Source organism: Phascolarctos cinereus, unplaced genomic scaffold (assembly GCF_003287225.1).
Source record: "Phascolarctos cinereus isolate Bilbo 61053 unplaced genomic scaffold, phaCin_HiC Scaffold_2;HRSCAF=192, whole genome shotgun sequence".
NCBI lineage: Eukaryota > Metazoa > Chordata > Mammalia > Diprotodontia > Phascolarctidae > Phascolarctos > Phascolarctos cinereus.
The window spans coordinates 380965079-380991989 of NW_027555625.1; the positions used below are offsets into that span (position 1 = coordinate 380965079).

Here is a 26911-nt window from a genome sequence, read left to right on the forward strand (position 1 = left end):
GCAGCCCCCAACCCCAAACTTCTTTTTTGCTTCGTTGACTCTGGTTTATTTCACTACCACCACCATCACAAATAAAAAGAGGGAGTTCCCACTTCTGCCCCTTGCCAAGGGAACTAGGGGCAAGTGGGGGCTGGCCGCCTCCTGGTCGCTCCCCTCTTTTGTCTCTCCTCCCACAGCAGCGCCAGTCTGGGGACTCCCTAGCCGGGAAACTTAATTCACTCTCCTGTGCTCTCTGTCCCTCCCCCACTAGACCCAGCCCTCCGGGGAGAGAGGGAGAGCGAGAGCAAAGCAGCTCACATCTGCTGTTTGTCTGCAGCCACAGCTTCAGGTAGTCGCTTCTCTTCCCCTGGAGCCACTAGCATTCGCTAGTCACAGTCTCCCCAGCTCCTTGCTAACAAGGTAGGTGACTATTCTGGGACTCTCTGTGTTTCTAAACGCCCCCTTCACTGGTTCTTCATCCTAGGGTCGGGCAGTCACACTGCTTGTTTAAAGGGCTGAGGGGAGTTCTTTAGGGGGAATATGGATGGGGGTGGGAATGGGGAATAGGATGAGGAACTTCAAGAGAAGCTCCTGCCTGTATTGCGAAAGGGAGGTTCTCAAGGCCAAACATAAAGGCAGTCCCTTAAAGACTGCCACCCACTTCACTGCACCTTCCGCCCAGGTGCTATCTAATAAGTGAAAGGTTTTCCTTCCTCTTTGTTTCCATCATCTGGGCTTCCCAACAAAGGTTAAGACCGGCTTTGGATAATTCTGAAGCTGCAGATTGCTTCATCCCCATGGGAGCTTTCTTACCCCAGAAGGATTATTAAGTAAATACAGTAGCAATAAAAACCTTTAGTACAAAGATTTGAGAACTTTCTTGGGAGCCCCTTGCACTGATTTGCATGGAGGTTTCAGACCAGAAGTATATTTTTCTGAAGCCATAGCGTTCTAATGATTTGACCTATTTTTCATTCATTGCCTGCTGACACTCACAACTTGGAAATGTACACTTGTTGCCAACCTACCAAGCTATCTGTTGGTTTGGAATATTAAGAATCAAATACTAGAAGGTCAGAGCACCCAAAATCAGTGGCTTAAGTTAAGATAGGATCTGAAAAAGGAAACCACTGCTGAAAAGAAAGTCTAAGTCTAGTGTCACACACCTAAGCTCTTTCACTCTTCCATTGTGCTAGAAGCTTTGAGTGGATGGGGATATGGCAGCTGGCATTTTGAGGTGCAGAAGGCCTATCATATTAGATGCATGAGATGACGACCGCATTCTATTTAGAATTTTTGCTTCTGGAATGTGTGGTGAGTGTGCATGAAAAAAGAGTAAAAGATGGAAAAGTGGAGAGAACAGGACTATATAGCTGGCAGTTACCTTATACGGAAGTATATATTAAAATTGGCTTTGTTCAGGGCTGGATCAGGTAATTCTGTGCTCTGAGAGAAATGATATGTGATTGTGTTACTAAACTGGGGAAATGGAGGAAATTCCAAACTGGTAACGCAGAAGTGTTTTAATAACCTAACAAAAGAAATTATAGTTTGTAAACAACTTTTTTCTAGTACCTTTGGTTAATGAGAAAGGTTTTAAGTCAATACTTTTAGTAATATCTCCAAATGACCTCCTCCCCACATCATTCTCTTCCCATTAAATGAAAAAAAGCAAAACCAAAAAACATTGACACCAGAGTGAACAAACAATTGTTTAAGCCATCAAAATTAATACTGGAAAGTTCAGAAATTATGATGAAAATATAGTAATTTCCAACATGTGTGTGTATGTGTGTGTGCACCTACCTTAGTAAATTATAAGATAGGTGCAATTTCAGGGATGTGTAACATGTTCGGTCAGGGTACTCCCTCCACCAACACAGGTCACAATTCCTTCATAACTTGGTAGGTATTCTTCATGAGTTGCTGTGGGTGAAAAATTCATCACTCTGTAGCCAATATGATGATAAGACCCTGAACTTTGCTAGGCTGCTCATCATACAATAGGCATCTGTCCAATCTGTCTTTGAACCCTCCTAGTTTGGTAGAAGCTGGCAGAGTTAATGTGTTCCTGCCATAACCCACAAGGTCAACCCCTAGTAATGGTATGGAGTTACATGGTCTCGAAGGAAAATTCAAGCCTCTTTTTGCCACTTCTGTGGCTGGAAATAATCATTTCTGGAGTGTGACTATAGATGATGAAAAGAGGGTAGGATAGTAGCTATCATTTACATAGTGCCTTAATATTTGCAAAACCCCTTACACATATTATCTCATTTGATCCTCATGATTCTATGAAATACATGCTATTATTATCCCTATTTTACAGATGAGAAACTGAGGCTGAGAAGTCAAAGTGACTCAGCCCCGATCACACGGCTAGTAAGTACCTAAGGGAGGATTTGAACTTGGGTCTTTCTAACTCCAAGTCCAGCCCTCTACTAATTGCCTCAAAAGATAGAGAAGTGAAGAGAAGTAGACTAATTTGCAGTGGTGTGAAACTCAAATAGGAATGGATCACTTGCAGGCTGCATTTTGACTTAGAAAACCATGAAGTAACATTATCTATGTTATATTGTATTTTTTTATTAATTTTGTTAAACATTTCCCAATAACATTTTAATATGCTTTAGGCTGCATCTAGGAGTTTTGCTGGCCACAGCTCAGGACATCAGTTTGATGCCTGTGGTCTAAAGCATTTTTCAACTGCAAATTACTTTTTGCAGAAGCAAAATCAAAAGAGCAAAGTTTGAAAGACTAATAACAGTGATTTCTGATAGTCAAGCCTTACCTTGGCAGCTGATTCTTTGTATAATGAATACATTTTCCTCCCTATCTTATTTTTATTTCATATCTGTACTTAACTTGTTATTCCATGATATAACACTACCAGCATCCCAATGTTCTTTGCATCCTCTTTATATGTATCAGAATTATCCACATTTTAAGAATAAAATTGCCCCCTCCCCTTCCTTTTGCTAGAAATATTTTGGGTGCTTGGTGTTTTTAACCTCATAAAATTTTTTTCTCAAGTTTTTGCTTTTGTGTTCAGCTCACATTTCCATTAGCCATTTTCCCCATCCCTTTTCCTATGCAATAATATGGATTCTTCCTAATTTCCTTCTCTTTTTACTGATTCCATTTACTGATTTCTTTTGAGAGGCATTTTGCCAGCACTTAAGGTAGATTTAGTTTGAAAGATAGCATTTCCTTAATGATTTCTGCTTGCCAAATGAACTTGTTACTTTCATTTTCCTAGTACAAAAAAATGAGTTTGTCTTCTAATCTTACTTTTAAGAGGTTCTCATAAAGTTTCAAATCATTCTTCCCTGGCTCAGGTGCTCCAGGAAGCCTTTCCTCAGTTCTGTCTCAAGTTTTATCCCTATGAAGTGAACTATCATTCTGTAGAATAAAAATTTACCTAGAAATCAATCCATTTCTTGAAGAGCAGGATAATCTCAGAAAAACATGTAAAGACTTACACGAACTGATGCAAAGTGAAAAGAACAGAATCGGGATAATATTGTTCACAGTGACAGCAATATTGTATGATGATCTAACATGAATAATTTAGCTATTCTCAGCAATATAATGATCCAAGATAATTCTATAGAACTTATGGGTGCTTGTCCATCTCCAGAGAAAGAACTGGTAGAGCTTGGATTCAGATCAAAGATACTTTTTCATTATTTTCTTTATTTTTCTTGGGGTTTTTTGTCTCTGTTTTCTTTCACAGAATGACTTACATGGAAATGTGTTTTGCATGACTACACATGTATAACCTACGTCAGATTGGTTGCCTTCTCGATGGGGGGGGAGAGAAGAGAGGAAGAGAATTTGGAATTCAAAACTTAAAGGAAAAAAGAATGTTAAAATTGTTTTTACATGTAAATGAATAAAAATAAGTATTTAAAAAGATTTTTAAAAAGAAATCACTGTGTTTTTTAACAATAAGGAAATAATAAGTAGGATAAATGGCATATATAAAGCATTAGCATTGGCATTAGGGATCATTTAATTGCCTCCTTTTACAGTTTAGAAAACTGAGAGTCTGAGGGGGGAATTGACTTGACCTAAGTCATACAGCTCAAATCAACATTTCCTGGTTCCTTGCGTCACTACACTGTCTACTCTTAATTAATTATTAGCGGTTCACTACTGGAGGTTCAAAAACAAAATGAAAAGCCGTCCTTGCCTTCAAAGGCTTGGGGAGGGGGCAGGCAAATAAATACAATGTAATTGGAGACAGAAGTGATCCCTGAATACTAAGGGAATCAGGAAAGTTTTCTCACAGAGGGGCCTTGAAGGAAGCCAATGATTCTCATTTTCACCAGTATGCTATGGTTTATCGTAATGACTCCCCTTTTGACAATATTTTATGGTACATTGTTTTCCCACATTAGTCATGTAAGGTCAGTAATACAAATGTATTATCCTCATTTTGCGGATGAGTAAGCAGAGGCTCAGAAGAATGAAGATTTGACAAGTTTACACAGATAGCATATGTCAGAGCTAAATTCAACCCCAGGTCTTGGGACTCTTAGCTACCAACACATTGGGCCATTCCTTCTATCTCTGATCTTTGGACATTTATATGACACAGGTACTAACAAATATAAGCAAAAGAAATAGAATTATAATTTCATATCACAAATATACTTAAGGGAGATTTTAAACATACTTTTTGAAATTTCAAATGGAGCATTTCTCATTTAGACTGTTCTTGAATCCTAACAATAGAGTTCTATGTGATTTCAAACACCTGAAGCAGCCACTCCCTAAGATGTACAGTCCTAACCAGACCGAGTGAGTAACACCACGTAGGCCCTCAAATGAACTGTGTAATTCATGATGTGAAAATAACACATTCAGCTATGTGGAAATGGAGAATCAGCTGCAATTTTAGTATGAAGGACAGAATCTCAGAGTTGAAAGGAGCCTGAAGCCTGAACCTCCTCTTCCCCACTCCTTAACCAGTATCAAAGCAGCTGTTTCCCTCACCTTCTTCTGCAGGAACTTATGTAATAATAGTGATGATGATGATGATGATGATGATGATGACGACAATAACACAATCAATTATGTAGCACTTTAGTGTTTATTAAGTGCTTTACAAATATTCTCTCATTTCATTGTCACATCAACACTGACAGGTAAATGATATCATTATCCTTATTTTACGGATGAGGAAACTGAAGTTGAATGACTTAGGGTTCGACAGCTAGTAAGTGGGCGAGGCTAGATTTAAACTCAGGTCTTCCCGACTCCAGTTCCACTGCTCTATCCACAGCACCACCTACCTTGTCTAATTTAATGTTAATTTGCACTCTCTAAACATTCTAAGTTTGGACCAAAGTGGCCCAGGTTAGTTATGGCTCTAAGAAAAACATCATTTTTCTTTGGTCAGACTTTTAAGATACATGTTTGTGATTCTTTCTTGATATGTTGTCACATCCTATTACGTAGTTTCTGAGAGTCTCTCCGAAAATCATTTACTATCAAATAAAATGTCCTTGTAAAGGTACAGCTTAGGTCATTCTGTGAGTCATAATCTAAAATCATTGCCTAGAGAGCGCCAGAATAGTCCAAAACACAATTTCTTTCTTTTCTTTATAGGATGTCCAACCTGAAACTTCCATACATCGTCTAAAGAGAAGAGGGGTGCCTGTGCCAGACCCTTTAGCACTTTTTACACCAAAACAATGTAATTGCAGATTCCACCTTTTGGAAGATTTCATCATGGGAGCAAACACTTCTAGCAAACCTCCAGTGTTTGATGAAAATGAAGATGGTAAGGCCCCATGCAATGGTTTCAAATATAGTTTTTTAAGTTAGACTAAAAAGTCTAAATGTAGGCTTTTGGTTTGAAAACAATATTGTATTTTAATTGCCTAGAGTCACTCAGTGGCCTTTAAGAAAGAGGGAACATAAAACCTGGTTTTGCATTTTCAGAAGGTGATGTGAATTTTTTAAAAATTATGTGAATTTGTTATGGTAAGGCATGGCATTTGTTGTTTTATTTTTCTTCAGTGCTTAAGACTGCTTATTACAGGGCTTCTGAAGATGGCTAGACAGGTTTTGCCATATTTGTTATTGCATTAATGAATTAATAATTTTTTTAAGAGGCAGCATGTTACAGTGAAGAGCATTGGTTCTGGAGTCAGGGGATTTGAATTCAAACTTCTCCCTTCTCCCCCACATGTGACCTTGAGCAAATCACTTAAAAAAAAAAAAAAACCTCCCTGTGCCTCAGTTTCCTTTTCTGTAAAATAAGAGGGTTGGGTAAGATGACTTCTGAGGTCCTTTCTAGCTCTGGATCTATAATCCTATGAACCCATATTTTCCTTTGTGAAAGGGATACTACAATTTACCAGTTGTCAACTAGAAGACTCCAGAAACCAGGTCTGAGATTAAGCCTATGGTCTCTGTCAAGATGGCAGCTGAAATTTTCCCATTGTTGTCTGAAAATGGGAAATACAGAATGAATTTCAGACCACAACACAATAATAATCATTGTATGTAATATGTGGAACAGTGGAAAGAATATTTCATTTGGAGTCAGAGGACCGTCATTCAAACAATGGCTCCCAGACTCACTGGCAATTTGTATGACCGGGGCAAGCCCCTTCACTTCTCCAGACCTTACTTAGTTCTTCATCTGTAAAAAGAGAGGGTAGAATTAGATGATGTCTGCCAGGCGTAGTGACACTTGTCTGTGATCTCTGCTACCAAAGACGTTAGGCTGGGGCAATCTCTTAAGTTCAGGAGTTCTGAGCCCCCATGGACCAGGCCATTTAAGTGTCTGCACTACAGAGTGGGGAACCACCAGGTTGCCTAGTGAAAAGCAAACTGGCCCAGGTTGGAAACAGAGCAGGTTAAATTTCCATGCCAGTCAGAGTGGGATTGGCCCCATGAGTTGCCCTTGACCTTCTAGCCTGGGGAAGATAGGAAGACCCAGTCTTTAAAAAAGGAAAGTCAAAGAACTGAACAACTGATGTATAAAGTCTCTTCCAGCTCTAAATCTGCCATCCTAAAGAGTGCCAACCTGGACTCCGTCATCCACACTAAGACCTGAAAGATTCAGGAGTTCCATCTACATCACCAAGTCATACTCAGAATTAATTAGGTTTTTAAGTACAGTTCACATCTTACATCAAAAACTGAGATTTCGTCAGATTCCATACCGTTCATACAGATCACAATCCCTCTAAGCTGATGTGGGCAAAACATTTCTTCACCTGGGGGCCAACTTTCTGAGTGTCTCTGTGCTTATCTGGACTGCTCCTACATTAACAGATACCCAGTTCATCCCCAGGCTCCATAATCAAAGTCTTTCCCTGTTGGTAGGAGCTGCCAAAACTTGCTCTCCTCTGGCATAGCTTTGAGGACCTGGGATCACAGGTTCTTGATTATTAGAGTAGGACAGTTATGAATTTTACTGTATTCAAATTCTTTGAAATTGAACATCTGTGTATGATAGCTCTTTATTTCCCAGAATATTTTGTTTACCAAAGCATCCCATTCCTCAGCCATCCTCATTAATTCCTAGTTTGTTAGAATGAATAAGTCATTTTGACTAACATAAATAGCTAAATTAACTACAAAGGACACATGAAGGAAGATGCTATCTGCAGCCAAAGAGAAAGAACTGATAAATAGAAGTATATATAGAATTATTTTACATATATGTACACATATTTGTGTCTAATGGTAGTCAGCTTTAGGGCAGAAGGGAAAAAAGGGAAAGAAAAAATGGAAAAAAAGAAACTTACATGATAACTTTATTATATATTTAAAAGGAATAGTAAGGTGTACATAAAAGATTTGTGGTTTTATGTACAATCATCTTTATTATACTATGTTAAAGAAATGCTTGTTTTATTCTATAAATTAAAAGTAGAATAAATAAAAATTATACACACCTATTTTTTAAAAAAAGAACTGGAAGGAATCTTAGTGATCCATGTAGCTCAATTGCCTCATTTAAAGTGAAGGAAACTGAGACCCAGAGAATTTCATTGATCACAAAAGGTCACAAAAGTACAGGCAGAATGAGGACTACCACCAGGTCTCTTGAGTTCAGGGATGATTGTTCAGTTTTCAGTGTGAGCATTTACAATCCAGAAATTGGCAAATATTACAAATTAGGGCTTGATTAATTGTTTTATTGATTGTCTAGACTTAAGAAAGTGATGGAGAAAATGTTAATAATGTTGATTAAACTTAAAAGTGTGTTATGTGTACATTTTGGGATTTTGGAGAGCTGGTTGTTAAATATTTACCAGCATACCACTGCTTGAATCATAGGCCAGCGCGCTTACCAATTTTCGGAACATAACCAATTCATAAACTGAGAGGATTGCCTGGATTCTAACATCAAATCAGCCCTCATATCAGGAGCTCTTACCCCTAGAGTCCATGGACCCAGATTTAAGGAAAAGCCAGGAATGTGAATGGGGGGGAAATTACATCTTTATTTCAATATAATTGGTTTCCTTCATAATCCTATGTATTTTATTTAATGTGTCTAAAAAAGATCTGAGAAGGGGTCTGTAGTTTTCACCAGACTGCCAAAGGAGTCCATTGCACAAGGCTATAAAGTTTACACCTGAGAGAACATTTAGGATGCACCATAGGGTCCAAAGGCAGGGTAGTCGACAGGAAGGGTGCATATAGAAGTTAGGGTATATTTGTTAACAATAGTAGCCTTGTTAGTCTGCAATACACACACACACACACACACACACACACACACACACACACACACACACACAGAGGAAAGGAAGTACACCCCAGGCTTCAATTTATTCTACCTGGGCTGCTCTCTCTGGAGTCAGAGCCAGCTCTGTGTGGGAGGTTAGTCTTTAGGGAGCAAAGGTGAAAAGGGATTAGGCTTTGAGCTTCTTATCGATCCCACAGGATATTAGTAGGCAAACGGCAAATTTGTTATCAATCCCATGGGATATTAGGAGGATGAATGGCAATATCCCAGACAAGAAACGCTGAAATCTTCAAAAAAGAGCCCGATCAAAATAAAATATGAAGGCAATCTACATAGCTAAGAGAGAGCGCTGGATTTGGAACCAGGAAATCTTGGGTTCAAATCATACCTTAGGCACTTACTAGCCGTGTGACCCTAGGCAAGTCACTCACCCTCGGTCTGTAATGAAGATCAAAGTAAAATACAGTGCAAACCACTAATGATGATGGTATTTATTACCGATAGAGTGTTAGTTCCTTGAGGGCAAAGACTTTCATTTTTATCATTGTAACCCCAGTGACTGGCACCTAGGCACTTAAGAAGTGACTGGGGGAGGGGCAGCTGGGTGGTGCAGTGGATAGAGCACCGGCCCTGAAGTCAGGAGGACCTGAGTTCGAATGCAGCCTCAGACCAACCGGTACTAGCTGTGTGACCTTGGGCAAATCACTTAACCCCGATTGCCTCACAAAAAAAAAAAAAAAGGAGTGATTGGGGGCAGCTGAGTAGCACAGTGGGTAGAGCACCGGTTGTGGAGTCAGGAGGACCTGAGTTCAAATCCATCCTCAGACACTTGACACTTAGTAGCTGTGTGACTCTGGGCAAGTCATTTAATCTCAATTGCCTCCAGACACACACACAAAAAAAGAGAAGTGATTATCAATCATTGTTTTAGAGATGGAAGGGAGATTAAATGTTATCTAGTAGCCCAACTTCTGCATTTCACAAATGGAGACCCATAAAGGTTAATGACTTGCCCAAGCTCACACATGTATTAAATAGTAGGCAGTATTTGAACTGAGCTCTTTGGATTTCAAAGCCAGTACTCTTTTCACTGTGCCTTGGTATCTGTTATTGCCTGTAAAAAGCCTTTCCCCTCAAATCAATCATGTGATATGGTTTGTTTTCTTCCTCAAATATGACCTTTGTTCACAGGCCTCTCTAATATCTTTAGGGGCAGGGCTGCCCCTTGTGTGCAGAAAAGCAAGATCCCATATCATATCATTATATAATGCTATAAATGGGGATAATAATAACATCTGCCTCACAGTCGTTGTGAGGATAAAATGAACTCATATTTGTAACATGCTGTGCAAACCTTAAGGTGCTGTATTAATGCTAGCTAGCTATAATAAGAACTCATTGGCGTAAAAGGCTCACGCTTATTTGGCATAGTTCATACTGCAATCTAGTTCTGACAAATAATTCATTCCATCGTAGTGATGTCCAAAGGATATCCTGCAACTTGTATAAAATAGAGGGGTTTCTTTTTGTTTCTTCTTTAATTTTTTTAAGTGGCAGAAGAAAGTCTGTTCTGTAAACCAACATTCTTTTTACTCATGGTCTCACAGTTCATGTGTCAAAAGCAAGATTTGAATCCAGTTCTTCCTGACTCCAAGTCCAGTATTCTATTCACTGTGTGGTATAGTTGCCAAAACAAACAAATAAACAACAACAACAAAACCCCTAATGCTAACTTAGGCTGCCATAAGAGAGATGTTATATCCAGAATGAGGGCAGTAATAGCTCTATTTTATCCTTCTGTGTTCACACGCCTATCTGGGGTACCATGTGCAGTCCTGAGCACCACATTTTAGGGAAGACATAGGCAAGCTAGAGGATGTCCATTAAAGGGAGAGGAGAGGAGGAGGAGGAGGAGGAAGAGGAGGAGAATCAGGAAGAGGAGGAAGAGGAAGAGGAGAAGAGAGAAGATTCAGATTCTATAGCTCTTTCCTAGTAATCCAGGAGCTTTTCATGTGGAAAAAGAATTCTACTTGACTCTAGAGGACAGAATTAGGAAGTATACATGGAATTGCAAAGAAGCAGATTCGATGTCCAAAAGTAGACTGTTCTTGCACGTACAGTTTGGTACAGTAGATAGAATGCTGGACTTGGAGTCACAGTTGACCCTGGTAAAAACCTTGTCTCAGATATTTCCTAGCTGTGTGACTCTGGACAAATGCATAGCCTCATAAAATAAGTGGTTTGGACCTGGGGGCCTCTCAGCACCCTTCTGGCTCTAAATCTGTGACTGGGAGGGAGGGAAAGAGGGTGTGACTTCCACCATTGGAAGTCACTTCTTAGGAACATGTTAGGATGGATTTGATGGCCTCTGAAATCTCTTCCAGTTGGTAGATTCAGAAGTTCTGTAGTTCTACCTACTGAAAAGAGAATATCAGGAAAGTTGTTCACATAGATTCACATGATATAGAATAATAGGTGATAAAAAAAAAGAAACCTTTGAAAGCCAGCAAATGCATGTTTAATAAAGCAAATGTTAAATTCAGTGACTTCATGTTTTGTCTTTTTCCATTATAGCCCAGAGACAGCTGGGTGGTGCAATGGATAGAACACAGGTCCTAGAGTCAGGAGGACCTAAGTTCAAATCTGGCCTCAGACACATACTAGCTGTGTGACCTTGGGCAAGTCACTTAACCTTGTTTGCCTCAGTTTCCACATCTGGAAAAGGAAATGGCAATCCATTCCAGTATCTTTGCCAAGAAAATCCCATGTGGGGTCACCAAGAGTCAAACACAACTGAACAACAAAATTATAGCCCAAGAGCATTTTATACCTTCCTCGTGTAGGTTCATTTTCAAATATCCAACTCTCATCACATAGTTAGTACTTAGGGTTAGTTGTATTGAGGTTTCTAAAAAACTTGATTAAACTCAACTAAACTTGTGCTGTGCCTGTGCCACGAAAAGTAGTCTGTCCCACAAGTCCTGCCATCTTAACAACAGAACTGTATCGACTACATGCAAATTTGATGGATCATACAAAAGTTTGCGCCTAAGTCAGCTGAAAAACAATGTCTACTTCCAAACAATTGATCTAGGAGCTGCATGTCACAGTCTCACATCCCTTTTCCTCCTCTTTTCTCTTGTCAGATTTTCATTTCAATTAAACTCAGGAAACCATGGAACTAACCATTGAAGGCCTTTTAATTATTTTCTGGCATTGTCCTAGACAGGGGCACAAAACTAGGGCCTATCATAGTTTTCTCACTTATGAAACAGATAATAAAATACTTTTTTTCTCAACAATCCAGTAATACCAGTAATATAAATATTTTTATTACCATTTTACAGAGAAAAGGACCAAGAGAGTTTTAAATGACTTGACTATTAAGGAAACTAGATGGATAGAGCGCTGGGCCTAGAGTCAGGTTAGATCAGACGCTTAGTAGCTATATGACCCTGATGAAGTCACTTAACTCCTTTTTGTCTCAGTTTCCTCATCTGTAAAATGGGGATAATAAGAGGAGCTACTTCCCAGGGTTGTTGTGGAGACCAAATGAGATAATAGTTGTAAAGTGTTTAGCACATAGTAAGAGCTATATAAATGTTAGTTGTTATTACTAGTGTGAAGGTTTTAGAAAATCAGGACTCAAATCCAGATTTTCTAACTGAGAATCCCATGGTTTTTTTTTCCCCTCAGATCTCACAGCCTCTTGTTAGTTGGAAGAATAATTACACCAGCAGAAAATTGCTTTTAGTTCCCTGAAAGTAATAAAGTGCCAATGATTACTGATGGCAGTCATATTTGTGTTACTACTAATGATAATTTTTATTTTTCTGACTCATTTTAAAGCAAAAAATTAAACTCAAATATGACAAGGAAGTTTTTACGGAAGCCAGTAATTTTTAAAAATGATCTTATCACAATGTCATAAAGGTGACAGAGCTAGAAGAGACCTCATAGGATATATCCTTATTTTACAGATGAGGAAACTGAGGTTCAGAGAAGGTAAGCTACTTGTCTAAGGAAATATAGGTAGTAAGTATCAGAAGTAGGATTTGAACCCAGGCCATGTGATTCAATGCTTTTTCCTCTGTACCTTGTGACTGTTTTTATTTTCTAAAAATTTTAATAATAATAACAAGAGAGAAGAACTGACATTTGCATAGCAAGTTCAAGTTTTCAAAATACTCTGTGTGTATCCTGCCATTTGATTTAACTAGCAAATTATCATAGTCTTATTTTCAGACTCAGATTTAGGGCAAGAGAATAGCATCATGAAGCTAGCATTATCAGGAATATGTGTTCCAAGGTCCTTACAAAATGAAATATCTGTCACTGCTCCCCATCCCCTCCTCGATATTATCTCCTCCCTTGACTTCCTTCACAGTTCTCTCTTCTGATTCTCTCACCACCTCTAACAGCTGTTTCATTCTTTGCTGGTTCTTCTCTGGGTGTGGAAATTCCACAAGGCCCTGTCCTCAGTCCTGATTTCTTCCCTCTCTGCACTTTTCTCTTTTAACAATTTCATCTACTCCCATAGATTCAATTATCACCTTTATCTACATGACTTCAAAAATCTATATCTCTGACCCTGGCCTCTTCCCAAACTCCAGACTTCCGTTTCCAATCACCTGTTAAGTGTCTGGATGTCCTGCTAACATCTTGAATCCAAAAGGGAACTAATTATCTTCTCCTCCCCCACTCTGTCTGACTCTCCTGTTTCTACTGGTAGTTCTACTACCTTCTGAGTCTTTCAGGCTCAAAACCTCTTTGACTAGCTTTATCTCCCTCCATCTCTATACTTCTAGAACAAATCAGTTGCCAAGTCCTGTGAATACTGCCTCCAAACTCCCCTTTCCTATTCTAATTCTGGTCCTTATCATCTCTCTCCTAAATTCTTATTGTCGTAGTTGTTCAGTCTTTTCAGTTGTGTCTGACTCTTTATGATTCCATTTGGGGTTTTCTTGGCAAAGACATTGGAGTGATCTTGCCATTTTCTTCTCCAGCTCATTTTACAGATGAGGAAACTGAGGCAAACAGGGTTAAATAACTTACCCAGGGTCACACAGCTAGTAAGTGTCTGAGGCCAGATTTGAATTCAGGTCTTCCTGACCTGGTGCTCTATCCACTATGCCACCATCTGCCCAATTCAGCTGTCAAATTACTACCCTTTAAATGCTATCTCCTTCATGATCGTCCTGTCAATGACCCCAGGATTGGCACTCTACCTGCTGCACCACTTAGCTGCCCATAATTCTTATAAATTCTTGCTATTTGATCTCGTTTCCACTCTCTTCCCTTTCTCCATCCTTCACACTACCACCGAAGCAATTTCCTTAAGTGCTAAGGTCTGATTACATTCACTTCCCTGCTCTACTCAGATGGTTCCCCACCGCATGTTGAATAAAATAGAAACAGCTTATCCTGGCATTCCTTAAATTTATCTTTCCAGTTTTACCTTATACTATTCTCCTTCACATACTTTATACTCCAGACAAACTGACCTACTCCTGGTGGCCTGGGTCTCATCTTGTCCCCTCTCGCTTCTGTGTATCTGCATACTGCTTCCACTCCTACAGCTTCATCTGTTGAAATCTTTCTTTTCCACACCCAGTTTAGGTGCCTCCTCCTCCATGAAGCCTTCCCCAATTCCTTCCACAAGTGACCTCTCCTTCTGTGAATCAATTAGATCACTCCATTTGACTTCCCCATGGCCCTTAACCATATTCTACCTTGTTTTATAATTGTTTACATGAGTCTTCCCTCATACTAGATTATTTTGCTTTAAAGAAAAGATCTGAATAATCTTTCATCTTAATCTCCTCAGCACCTTCTGTACTGCCTTGCCCACAGAAAGCACTTTGTAAGCATCTAGTCGAATTGAAATGAGTTGAACTTACAGTGACAAAGCTAAAATATGGTTAAAATATGGGTGGAGGGCATAATCAACACTCTGATTACTGAGGTTTTAAAGCTTCAAAAAGTTGGCATGAGATAAAAATGGAGACTGAAGGAGATCCTCAAAATGTGTTGTTTGTTGAGAGAATTCAATTATTGCACTGCTCTTCAGGCCTGGTAAAAACCTGGTACTCCACTTTCATTTGGCAACATAGAGCTGCCAGGCTGTGTGGCTAATTTTCTCGCATCTTCTTCAGTGATTGAGGCAACTGAGTCCTTCAAAAGAGGAGGCCAAGAATATTGGACATGGTGTACAATCCAATAGTAAAGGGATTCTGTGCTAGAAGGTCTAGGAGGCCTCCTTTTGTCATCGTGATAACCATGCATTGTATATTTCTTGCACTGAATCAGGAAATGAAGTGTGGGCCTTCTGTTCTCAAACTAAAGTAATGGTTGGTCTTGCATTAAATTTATTATTTGGCATTGGAATAACTAGCAAAGTAGTGCAGATGATGAATTAAGAGATTAAATTATTCAGGACATTCTAGCATTTGATGATGGTGTTTGTCACAAATAAGTGCCAAGACAGCAGAAGGAGCAGAAAGCATTACTTTTCCTTTGACTCAATGGGGATTTTTTCTTCCCCAAAGGCTTTGGCAGAGTAGGGACATATAAGCTATAAAGCCAAGAACACAGAACTCAAATCCTAGTCACATCGCCCTGGCTGACCAGTCTGTTTTAGTAAGCAACATTTCTTCCAACTCATTTTATGTGGGTGAAGAGGACTTGAAGCCAGAGAGACCTAAGTCTGAATGCTGCCTCAGACACATTATGACCATGTGGCCCTTGGACAAGTCACCTTACTTCTTTTGGCCTTGGTTTTCTCTTCTATAGAATGGAATTAATAATAGCACCTACCACATGGGGCTGTCAAGAGACTCAAATGAGATAATGAAACCCTTTGAAAACCTAAAAACACAAAATAAATGCAAGTTGTTTTTATTATCGCAAACAAATGCCTCTGTCAGTCAATAAGAATTTGAAGTGCTGGGGATATGAGGCAAAAGACAGTCCCTGCCCTCAAGGAACTGAGAATTTAATGATGGAGACAACAAACACATACAAACACATTATGTATAGGTTAAGTGAGAAATAATTCACAGAGGGAAGGCACTGGAATTAAGGGGAATTGGAAAGACTTCCTATACAAGGTGGGATTTTAGCTGGAACTTGAAGGAAGCCAGGGAAGCCAAAAGGCAGAGTTGAGGAAGGAGGGCATTCCAGGCATGGGGAACAGTCAGAAAAAACACCCGGAACCAAGAAATGGAGTGTCAGGAACAGCCAGGAGAACAATGTCACTGGATCAAAGAGTATGTGAATTTGGGGACTAAAGTGAAAGAACACTGGAAAGGTAGGAGGGGGCTAGGATTTGAAGTGTTTTAATGCCAAACAGATGATTTTTTATTTGTTCCTGGTGGCAATAGGGAGCCACTGAGCTTCTTGAGTAGAGGAGTAACATGATCAGACCTGTACTTTAGGAAAATCACTTTGGTGGCTGAATGGAGAATGGATTGGAGTGGGGAGAGACTTGAGGCTGACAGACCCGCCGGCAGGTTACTGCAATAATCCAGGCGTGAGGTGATGAGGACCTGCACTAGAATGGTAGCAGTGTCAGAGGACAGACTGGGGATATTCAAGAGATGTTGCAAAGATGAAATTGACAGACCTTCACAACAGCTTGGATATGGGGGGCGGGGAGCAGGGGTGAGAGATAACGAGGAGTCCAGGATGATTCACAGGTTGTGAGCCAGGGAAGATGGGCTGGGGCTGGGGTTTTGGGGGAAGGATAATAAATTCCATTTTGGACATACTGAGTTTAAGATGTCAACTGGACATTCAGTTTGAGATGTCTGAAAGGTTGTTGGAGACGCAAGACTGGGACAGAAAAGGTAAATTTGAGAATTATCAGTATAAAGATGGTAATTAAATCCTTGGGAGCTGATGAGATCAACAAGTAAAACAGTATAGAGGGAGAAGAGAAGAGGGCATAGGACAGAACCTTGTAGGACTCCTACAGTTAGAGGGTGTGACCCAGAGGAGGAGACAAAGGAGACAGAAACAAAGTGGTCAGATAGTTAGGAAGAAAATGAGGAGAGAGTGAAAACCTAGAGGGAATGGAGTATCAGGGAAGAGAGAGTGATCAACAGTGTCAAAGGCTACAGAGAAGTCAAGGAGAATGAGGATTGAGAAAAGGCCATTGGATTTGGCAACTAAGAGATCATTGGTAACTTTGAAAAGAGAGCAGTTTTTGTGGAATGACAAGGCTGGAAGCTGGATTGTTGGAAGAGGTTAAGAAAAGAGTAAGAGGGGGCAGCTAGGTGGCGCGGTGGATAGAGCACCGGTCCTGAAGTCAGGAGAACCTGAGTTCAAATCCAGCCTCAGACCGAATACTTGACACTTACTGGCTGTGTGACCCTGGGCAAATCACTGAACCCAATTGCCTAAAGAAAAGAAAGAGAAGAGAGTAAGAGGTAAGAAACTGGAAAGCACTTATTTTAGATGGCCTTTTTGAGGAGTTTAGCTACAAAGGGCAGAAGAGATACAGGATGATAGCAGGACTGGAAGGATCAAGTAACAGGTTTGGGTTTTTTTTTTCAGGATAGGGGAGAGATAAGGTCATAAGGTCTTTCTCTGGTGAAGGTAGGGTAAGGAGGGAGAAGAGACAGAAGCTCTTCTGGACTACCAGCCACCCCTTCCCCAAACAATTGCCTCTCAAGAGTTTGGAACTAATTTCTTCTGACTTACCACTGGAATGCTCAGGTTCCAAGACCCATAGGATATCACTGAGTCTCCTCAGCCATCCCATTCCGCTAACTAGCTGATTCACACTTAGTTTAATGCCTTTGATTGATTATTTCAGCACTAATGTCTTGGCCTTGTTCATAAGTAGTTCTGACTGATTTGAGGCCCTCTAAAATTATTGTGGTAAGGTTATAGAACTTCCCTCTTATAATAATATCATGGAGGTTTAGGGGGGTTTTAGGAGCTGTTGAATCTGACCTCCTTATTTTACACATAAAGAAACTGAGATGCAGAGAGGTTGAATGATTTGACCAAGCCACACCCGCTACTTCTGGAATCAAATATACTTCCCTGTTTCACATTTAAAGCCTGGCTCCAGCCAACTTTTCTAGCCTTCACACACTCTATGGTTCATGCAAACCAGTCTTTCTGCTGTTCTTCACACAGGACAATCTATCCTTCAAATCCTTGCCGGTTATTTTCTATGTTTAGAATGTGCTCCTTCCATATGCCATATCCTAAGAATCTTTTGTTTCCTTCAAAATTCACATCTGAATGCAAAGCTCTCCTACATGACACCTTTCCAGATTCCTCCAGTTCCCAGTGCTTTCCTACCAAAATTGTCTTATATGTATAAATTTATTTATATGTGTGCTTGTTGTCTCCCCTTATAGAATGTAAACTCCTTGAAGGGCAGGAATTATTTAATTTTTTTGCCTTTGTATTTCCACTGCCTAGTATAGTACAGATGCCTAATACATTCTTGTCAGCTAAATGACCAAAGTCACATAATGACTGACAAGAGTAGGTCATCCAGAGTCAATGCTATTTCCATTGTACTATGATAAATGGCATTTCTTCATACAAATTAATGGAGGTCAGGTTGCTCAGTTTAACTTTGTGAAGCTAAAAATTACAATTTGATGGATGCAAGATTTAATTGTTTGATTAGGAGCGGAAGCTGAAGAGACCTCACTTTCTTATTATTGATGTAGATAAACAAGAGCAAACAGTGGCATATAGATAAACCCCAGGGGTACAAACATTGAGTATTAAATGATACTCCTACTGGGATAATTTCTGATAGGATCTGAGTGGGAATCCAATATTCCTCTCATGGAGTTCCCTAGGGTGTCCAGCCAATGCCATAAGCCAATTTCTGTGCTTAGATAATTTGAGGACCCCTCGACAGCCACCAAGTGCATTGAGGACTAGAAAGAAGCTCCATGGGAAAGGAGAAGGCTTTCACCAAGTGGGTGGAGAAGATGTGAATTCAAATCCCACTGAAGTCAGTGGGAATTGTGGATGAATGCCAGAGACAGAGCACAAGCCACAATGAGCATTAAATGAATATAGCCATAAATGCAATGGGCAGGGAAGAGAGGATGGGCAGAGCGGGACCTGTGGTTTTATCAATGTGCGGGGCACCCAATGTGGAAATTTCTTCCACTTAGTGTTGTCTCTCCCTGTAGAATGTTGATTAATTTCAATTATATTGAAATGTAATTTTTGGTCTTTGTATTTCCAATGCTTAGCATAGTGAGGATGCTTAATAAATACTTGTCAACAAATTGGCAACTCACTCAATAGGATATCACCTTGGAATATGGCCTGATAAACCGGGAAATTAAGTGATTCGCCTGTGGTCATTCAGCTCTTATATTTCAGAGGCAGGACTTAACCACAGGCCTTGCTGCCTCATATATATTTATACATATATTATATACATACATATCTATTTTATACATGTGTATTGCATAATGTCATTATATCTAACCAGACAATTCTATTGTTTATAGATGTAGACTTAGGCATATATATACGCATATACATACATACATCGATACACATATATGTACATGACAAGACTTAAAGCTCAGTCTCCCTGATTCCAAGGGCAGCCCTCTATTCCATACTGCTATATGTAAACAAATACACACAACACAAATATGTACCTATCCATTCATGTGTATATACGCGTGTGTGGGTATTACTACACCTATGGTTTTATTGGTGTAGGTTACTCCCACAGAGGGCATTCATCTCTGTATAGATTGATACCATCTCTGCACCTATAATCTTAAAGAGTTGCCTGGGGCACTGAAAGATTAATTGATTTGCCCAAGGTCATAGTCATTATACATCAGAGGTGTTACTTGAACCCAGGTATTCCTAACTCTGAGACCATCTCTATCTACTATTCCAACCTATCATACATATACAATGCACATATGTGTGCATGCACATACATGTACATATATGGAAATATACCTATCTATCCCTTTCATCCTTAAAGTTGCAACTCAAGCATCACCTTTTTTTTTTTAAGACAATTGGGGTTAACTGACTTGCCCAGGGTCACACAGCTAGTAAGTGTCAAGTGTTTGGTCTGAGGCCAGATTTGAACTCAGGTACTCCTGACTTCAGGGCTGGTGCTGTATCTACTGTACCACCTAGGTGCCCCAAGCATCACCTTCTACACGAAATCTTTCCTGATTCCCCCCTCCAACATACTACTGCCCTCCATTCCTAACTACCTTGTAAATTACTATTTTGCATTTATTTGTATTTATTCTATACATATTTGTACATGTATTTCTTGTCTTCCCCACTGTAAACTTCCTTATGAGTAGGGATTGTTTCATTGTTTCAGTCGTTGTGTTTGTATCCTTAGCACCTAGCACAGTGCCTGGAATATAAATGCTTATTGATTGATTGAGATGTACTCACTCTGTGTGTGTATGCATGCATGTGTGTATGTATATATACACATCTATGCTTATATCTGTATGAGCATATATACAATATACACTGTGTACATGAACATAGTCACTGAACATCATTTAAATGAATGAAAATCATTCAAATTATATTATTTACAGACTCAGATATATAGCTAATGTATATATAGTGATTTGCAGTTTACAGTTATTTATACAATTTTATATGTGTATTAATTATAATCATTAAGTGACACATAGTACTTAACAGTTTGCAAAATGATTTACACATTATTTCATGTGGTCTGGTCATCACAATAACGCTGAGGTAGGTACTATGTATACATTCTACAGGTGAGGAAATTGAGGCTTAGAGAAGTCTAATGACAGCTTGTCGGCATGAGGTACAGAATCCAAAATCAATTTCTTGACCTGAAGTCCAGCACGGTTTCCATTATTCTTCACTGTGCCTCTGAATTATGGTATATTTATGAAAATTACGTGTATACATATAGAATGTGATTATAATTGAATATCGAATGTGTATTATACATATACTCACAATTTCCCATTCTTCTGACTCCAAAGCCTAATTCTAATGCATGGTAATGGCATGGTGGGCTCAACAGAGAACAAACACTGCTGGGACCTAAGAGCTCATAAGATGTTGGGTATTGGCCCAGAGGTCAATCACTCAGCAAACATTTATGAAGCATCTACTTATGTGGCAGGCACTGTGCTAGGGGTCCAATTAAGAAGAATGAAAAAAAATGCCTATTCTCAAGATGGTTTGTTTGTCTGTCGTGTAATGGCTGGCCTATTTACATTTAGAGAAACTCATAATTCATCTAGTGATTAACTCTTTTCAGCCACAGAAATTCACAAAGGATTTTACTAAAGTTTATATGGAGAGGCTACAATCTGCTTCAGTGCAGGGAAGAAATTTCCAAACCAATGAATTACAGATTCTTGAATACTGAGGACAGGAAAATTCCAAATCTTTGCAATCTCTGAATCACACATATTTTAAAATAGCATTAATGTCAGGAAATGGCTTACAAGTATATTCCAAGGGGAAATGTGGATTTTTACCCTTTGGCTCTTGCTATGTCCTAAAATTTTTTATGGCTATTGTACCACCATGGATTTTAAAAACAAAACAGAACAACCCTAGAGGGGGGCATTTAAATACATTCTACATCTTTCTTTCAGTCCATTAGGCCAACAGTCCAAGATGCAGATCTTCCATTGATTTAATATTGGAAAGACCACATTGTGCGATGGCCTGATTAAAATGACCTAAGCCTCTAACATTTTAATAAATAACGTTGGTTTTTTTCAATAAGTAAGCAATGCAGCTTTTAGTACCTTTTAGCAACGGGAATTGTGCCAGGAACATCAGCAATACGGCGATGAACTCCTAAGATACTGGCATGCAAAAGGTCCTTAGCAACACTATCTGATGTTCTTTTAAAAAATATACGTTTTTAAATCTAGCCTCTTCCTAAAGTTTGGAAGTGATGACATGATTTCACTTGTATAGTTTCTGATTGGTTAGATATTAAAGTTTATTCATCAGTGAACCAACAAGCATTAATTAATTAAGACTTGGATCTGTGAACTTGTTTTTAAGATATTTCAATAATTATATTTCAGTATTATTGGTTTCCTTTGTAATCCTATGTATTTGTTTTATGCATTTAAAAACATTACTCTGAGAAGGAGTTCGAGGTTTCACCATACTGCCAAAGGGATCTGTGACACTGTGTCACACGAGAGGAATATAAAACCAAATGCAAAACAGTCTCTTCCCTCAGAGGACTTATATCATTCTGTCAGGGTAGAATATATATGTATGCATATGTGCGTGCATGCATGCATGCGTGTATGTACACACATGTGTACAACTATTGTTTGTGTATATCGATGTGTATATGCATATTTGTATATACATCCATCCAACAGTGGTCATAAAAAATAAATAATAATTTGGGGAGGGAGGACAATAGGATCAGGGAAGGCTTCTTGTAGGTGGAGGTGCTGAGACTTGAAGGAAATAAGGGCTTCTGTGTGGCAGAGGAGGAAGGGAATGCAATTATCCCTTCCATATCCCAGAAATGGGGAGGGGGAGGAGGAGGGACCCAGCACCCCACAATCTGGAAAATCTTCATAAAATTTTTGGCCCTCCCTTCATACCAGAGAAGAAGTCTGAATTTTTTCTTTTTCTTTTATGGAGTATTTAAGTGCCTTATTACAAAATTGGGGTTGATATCATAAACTACAATACATATATATTTATGCATTTCAGAGTTTCTAAACTTTTTCTGTGTCAGCACAGCTTCTGCAAAACTGCCCCAAAAATTCCCATTTAATTTCTTATGCTAACTCCCAATATATTAAAACCACAGTGGGGAAAGTCACAATGTGAAAGGGGAAACTACATTATGCAGCTGGCGGGGGAGGAGAGATAGTCAGTGCAAAGACACTGAGATGGCAGATGAGTCATTCATGAGGAACAGCAAAAAGGTCAGTTTGGCTGGACTGGAGTATGGAAATAGTAGTAATGAATGATTAGTTTGTGAAGAACTTTAAAGGCCAAACAGAGGAGTTTCTAGTCTATTCTACAGGCAATAGAGAGCCATCAGAATTTACCGAGTACGGGAATGACATGGTTACACCTGAGCTTTGGGAAAATCACTTTGACAGATTTGTGAAGGATAGATTGGGTAGGGGAGATACTTGAGACAAGGGCCATTGCAATAGTTCAGGAAAGGGGGACAAGGGCCTGAACTAGGATGGTGGCTGTCTAAGTATGGAGAGAAAGGATCATATGTGAGATGTTGTACAGGTGGAAATAAACAGGTTGGGCAAGCAAGTAATTTGGATATATGAGATGAGGGGAGTGTGAAGAGATGAAAATAACATGTTTGGACACCTGAAGGACTAGAATGATAATGCTGTCCTCAACAGAAATAGACAAGTTTGGAAGAGGGATGCATTTGGGGGGAAAGATAAATGGCTTCTTTTGGGGACATGTTGAGTTTGAGATATCTATGGGGCATTGGGTTTTAAATACGCAATAAGCAGTTAGTGATAATAGGACTCGAGTTCAGAAGAAAGATTAGGCCAGATATATTGATCTGGAATCATCTGCATAGAGATGATAATTAACTCATGTGAGTTGATGAGGTCACTAAATTAAAGAATGAAGAAAAAGGGCTCGGGACAGAGCTGTGAGTTATACCTACATTTAGAAGGCAGGGAGGTGATATGGATAATGAACAAGCAAAGGAGACTGAGAAGGAGAAGTAAAACTGATGAGGACAGTCATCTTGCGGGACAGTCAGGAGAGAGAAGTGCCACAAAAACCCCGTAGAAGAGAGATTGTCAAGAAAGAAAGAAAGGGTGATCACCCTATGTGATTAATCACTACTGTTAGCATTAAGACAAAAGATGGACCTAATTTTTAAAAAATTTTTTCCAATTTTTATTAATTGATTTTGATTTATCAACAATCACTTCCATATGCTTTTGAGTTTAATTTTTTTCTCCCCTTCCCTCCCAAACTTCCCAAGATGGCACACAATCTGATATTGGCACTACATGTGTATGTGTGTGTGTGAGTGTGTGTGTGTGTATACATATATATATATATATATATATATATATTCTTATTAAACATATTTTCAGATTAGTGATGTTGTAAGTAAAAATTAGAACCAATAGGAGGAACCACCGGAAAGAGGAAACAAAACTCAACGGAAGAGGAAAAAAAATAGCAAACAATATGCTTCGATCTGCATTCAAACTCCATAGTTCTTTCTTTGGATGCAGATAGCATTTTCCATCATGAGGCGTTTGGAGATGTCTTAGATCCTTGTATTGCTGGGAAGGGTTAAGTTTATCAATATTAGTCATTGCACAACATGGCTGTTATTGTGCACAACGTTCTCTTGGTTCTGCTCACTTCACTCAGCATCAGACAATACAAGTCTTTCCAGGTTTTTCTGAAGTCAGCCTGTTCATCATTTCTTATAGCACAATAGTATTCCATTGCATTCATATACCACAACTTGCTCAGCCATTCCCCAATTGATGGGCATCCTATCCTCTCAATTTCCAATTCTTTGCCACCACAAAAAAGCTGCTATGAATATTTTTGTATTTGTGGGTCCTTTTCCCATTTATATGATCTCTTTGGAATATAGCCCTAGAAGTGCTATTGCTGGGTCAAAGATGGTGCTAATTTTGAGGCCAACTTTTCAGAAATCGGTTATTAAATGTTGAATCTGTCCTTGTGTTGGGATTTATGCTTTAAGAAATACTCCCTCAAACACACTCTACATCCTACCAGAGCCATAACTACAGTGGAATGACTGGACTCTATCTTAGGGTGCCAAATTAAGAGATTATCACATTAATAGGACACAAATTATAGAAAGTCTTGCAGAATTTATAATCTTTCTACAGCATAAAAACAAGGAGCTTAGCACCTAGCTAGCAATAATCACCAATCAAAATAGGAAACGACCTGGAATGGTTTGGTTTTTTTTCTACCCCTCTTGCTTTCCGACTCTCCCAGACGAAGGACTGAGTTATGTTATTTTGCCCCAAGCATGGTGGGTGATTCTTGATCAAGAAGCAAAATTCCTAGTTACAGCTCTACTCCCAGTCACTCAGTTAAAAGCATCACAGTCCCAGCATTGAGTCTCTTCTTCAGCTGATCCATTCCTTGGGTACTTGAGTTCTCTTCAAAATCTAACCTCAAACATGAGGCTGATATTTGAGGGTGAGGGAGGGAACATAAATTCTAGATTGCAAAGAACTTTTGTGGGCCTTGGTTAACATTGCCTTCTGTTATTCTTCAGAGTTCCCTATTACAGTTGTGTGACAGCTCAAATACTACACACCTGCTCTACCAATTACCAGCCAGAGGAAAAAGGCCTGACTTTCTTGGGAGGTAGTTAATGGCTACTGTCACCTAACAGTCCTCTTCAGTTCAGGTAGATGGCTGCTCGCCTTCAGGGTCTATCATTCTTTCACTACAGTTCTCATAAACTTCTGGCCTTACACAGGGTTCACCCAGAGGCCAAGAACTCCCATATGCTCCTGCTGTCTTTTAAAGTATTTTCATATTTACAGAATTCTGGATCTGCCACTTACTATCTGTGCAACCCCGGGCAAGTTTAACTCTCTGGGCACTTTTGCTGGCTGTCCCCTGTTTACAGATGTTTCCTTATCTGTGAAATAAGGCAATTGGACTGGATGACTTCCAAGTTCTCTTCCAGCTCTCAGTCTACAAAACTGATGTTGTTATGAACCTGACACCGAGTTGGCTTAAGGTGAAATTGCAATCAAATATTCTCTTTCTCTCAGTGTCCAATTGTTGTGTTTCCTGTTAACATCAGTAATATTATAGAAGGCTTATTAAACAGCTCAGTTACCCCACTATTATCCTTCATATTCTGAATATCTCTCTGAGGTCAACCAGATGGACTTGTTCAAATTTCTTGGTTCTACTTCCCTTGAATTCTATAGGTTGGGAGAAGTCAAACATTCCCTTGACGTTGTCAGTCTTTGCTACTTATGTCACCACATGTCCATCTTCATTTGGGAAACACGCACATTAAAAATAATTAGTCAATGCTTTTCTTTTTGAAATAGTACATTAAGGTTAGGCTCTATATTTTAAAGTCTGGAAAATTTATACGGTCATAGACTTGAAATCTAGTAAGAGAATTTTCATTTCCTTTTAAAGAAAACATCCCATATTACTTTTTTGAGCTAAGTCTTTTTTTGTTTGTCTGGTTTTTGGTGAGGCAATCAGGGTTAAGTGACTTGCCCGGGGTCACACAACTAGTAAGTGTCTAGTGTCTGAGGTCAAATTTGAACTCAGGTCCTCCTGACTCCAAGGCCAGAGCTCTATCCACTGCACAACCTACCTGCCCCCCTCATATTCCAATTTACTCAGACTGCTTCTCTCCCATAGGAACTTATTTCAATACTTCAGGGATCTAAGATTCTGTTAGTATTAGCATTTCTCCTTGATGCACGAGAAAATAGTTTTGAAAGTTCACTTGGCCAGTAATTCTATAAAGTCATACCCTAAAGCAGGGGTTCTTAATCTGGGGTCTGTAATTTTTTTTTAATATCTGAATAACTATATTTCAAAATAATTGGTTTCCTTTGTAATACTATGTATTTTATACTTTAAAAACATAATTCTGAAAATCTTAAATTCCTTTTTACTGTTGAGGGTACCACCTTCTACCTATATGCATCTTATATGCATATAGTTATTTACATTATGTCTCTCCTATTACTATTGTGAGTTCCTTCAGAGCAAGGACTGTGTTTGTCTTTCTCTGCATCCCCAGTGCTTATTACAGTGTCTGACATGCAGTTAAAGCTCAAAAATGTTTGTTGACTTCAGAAGGGGTTCGTAGGCTTCCCTAGACTGCCAAAGGAGTTAATGACACAAAAAAGCTTTAAGTATCCCTGCTCTAATGTCTAATATTTGGGGAATATGCCTTTCTAAACTTAGCTCGGGATAAAATTGCTTGCCTTTCACCCCTGACAAAAAAGAGGAAAAAGCAAAGAAAAAAAAGAGGGTCATTAAAGGGCCCCCCTTTTTTAATAGATAGAAGAGAAAAGAAGAAAGGCCAGAAGGAAACAGAGAAGCAGGACAGCTTTAAAAGTTACATGTTGAATTTATTATACACTTAAAAAGAAAATCAAATTGTACATAATAAAGATATGCAGTTTCATATACAATGCTCTTGTTCTGATC

General features: G+C 39.1%; 1 protein-coding gene across 1 annotated transcript in view; it reads left to right on the forward strand.

The window, feature by feature from the left end:
• Nucleotides 1-269: 269 nt before the first annotated feature.
• Nucleotides 270-26911, forward strand: part of STK32A (serine/threonine kinase 32A) — a 166246-nt gene continuing 139604 nt past the window's right edge. The window contains exons 1-2 of the mRNA XM_020964198.2: nt 270-399; nt 5596-5770. Of these exons, the coding sequence (XP_020819857.1) occupies nt 5719-5770 (52 nt within the window). The 5' untranslated portion in view covers nt 270-399; nt 5596-5718. The remainder of the gene's footprint in view (nt 400-5595; nt 5771-26911) is intronic.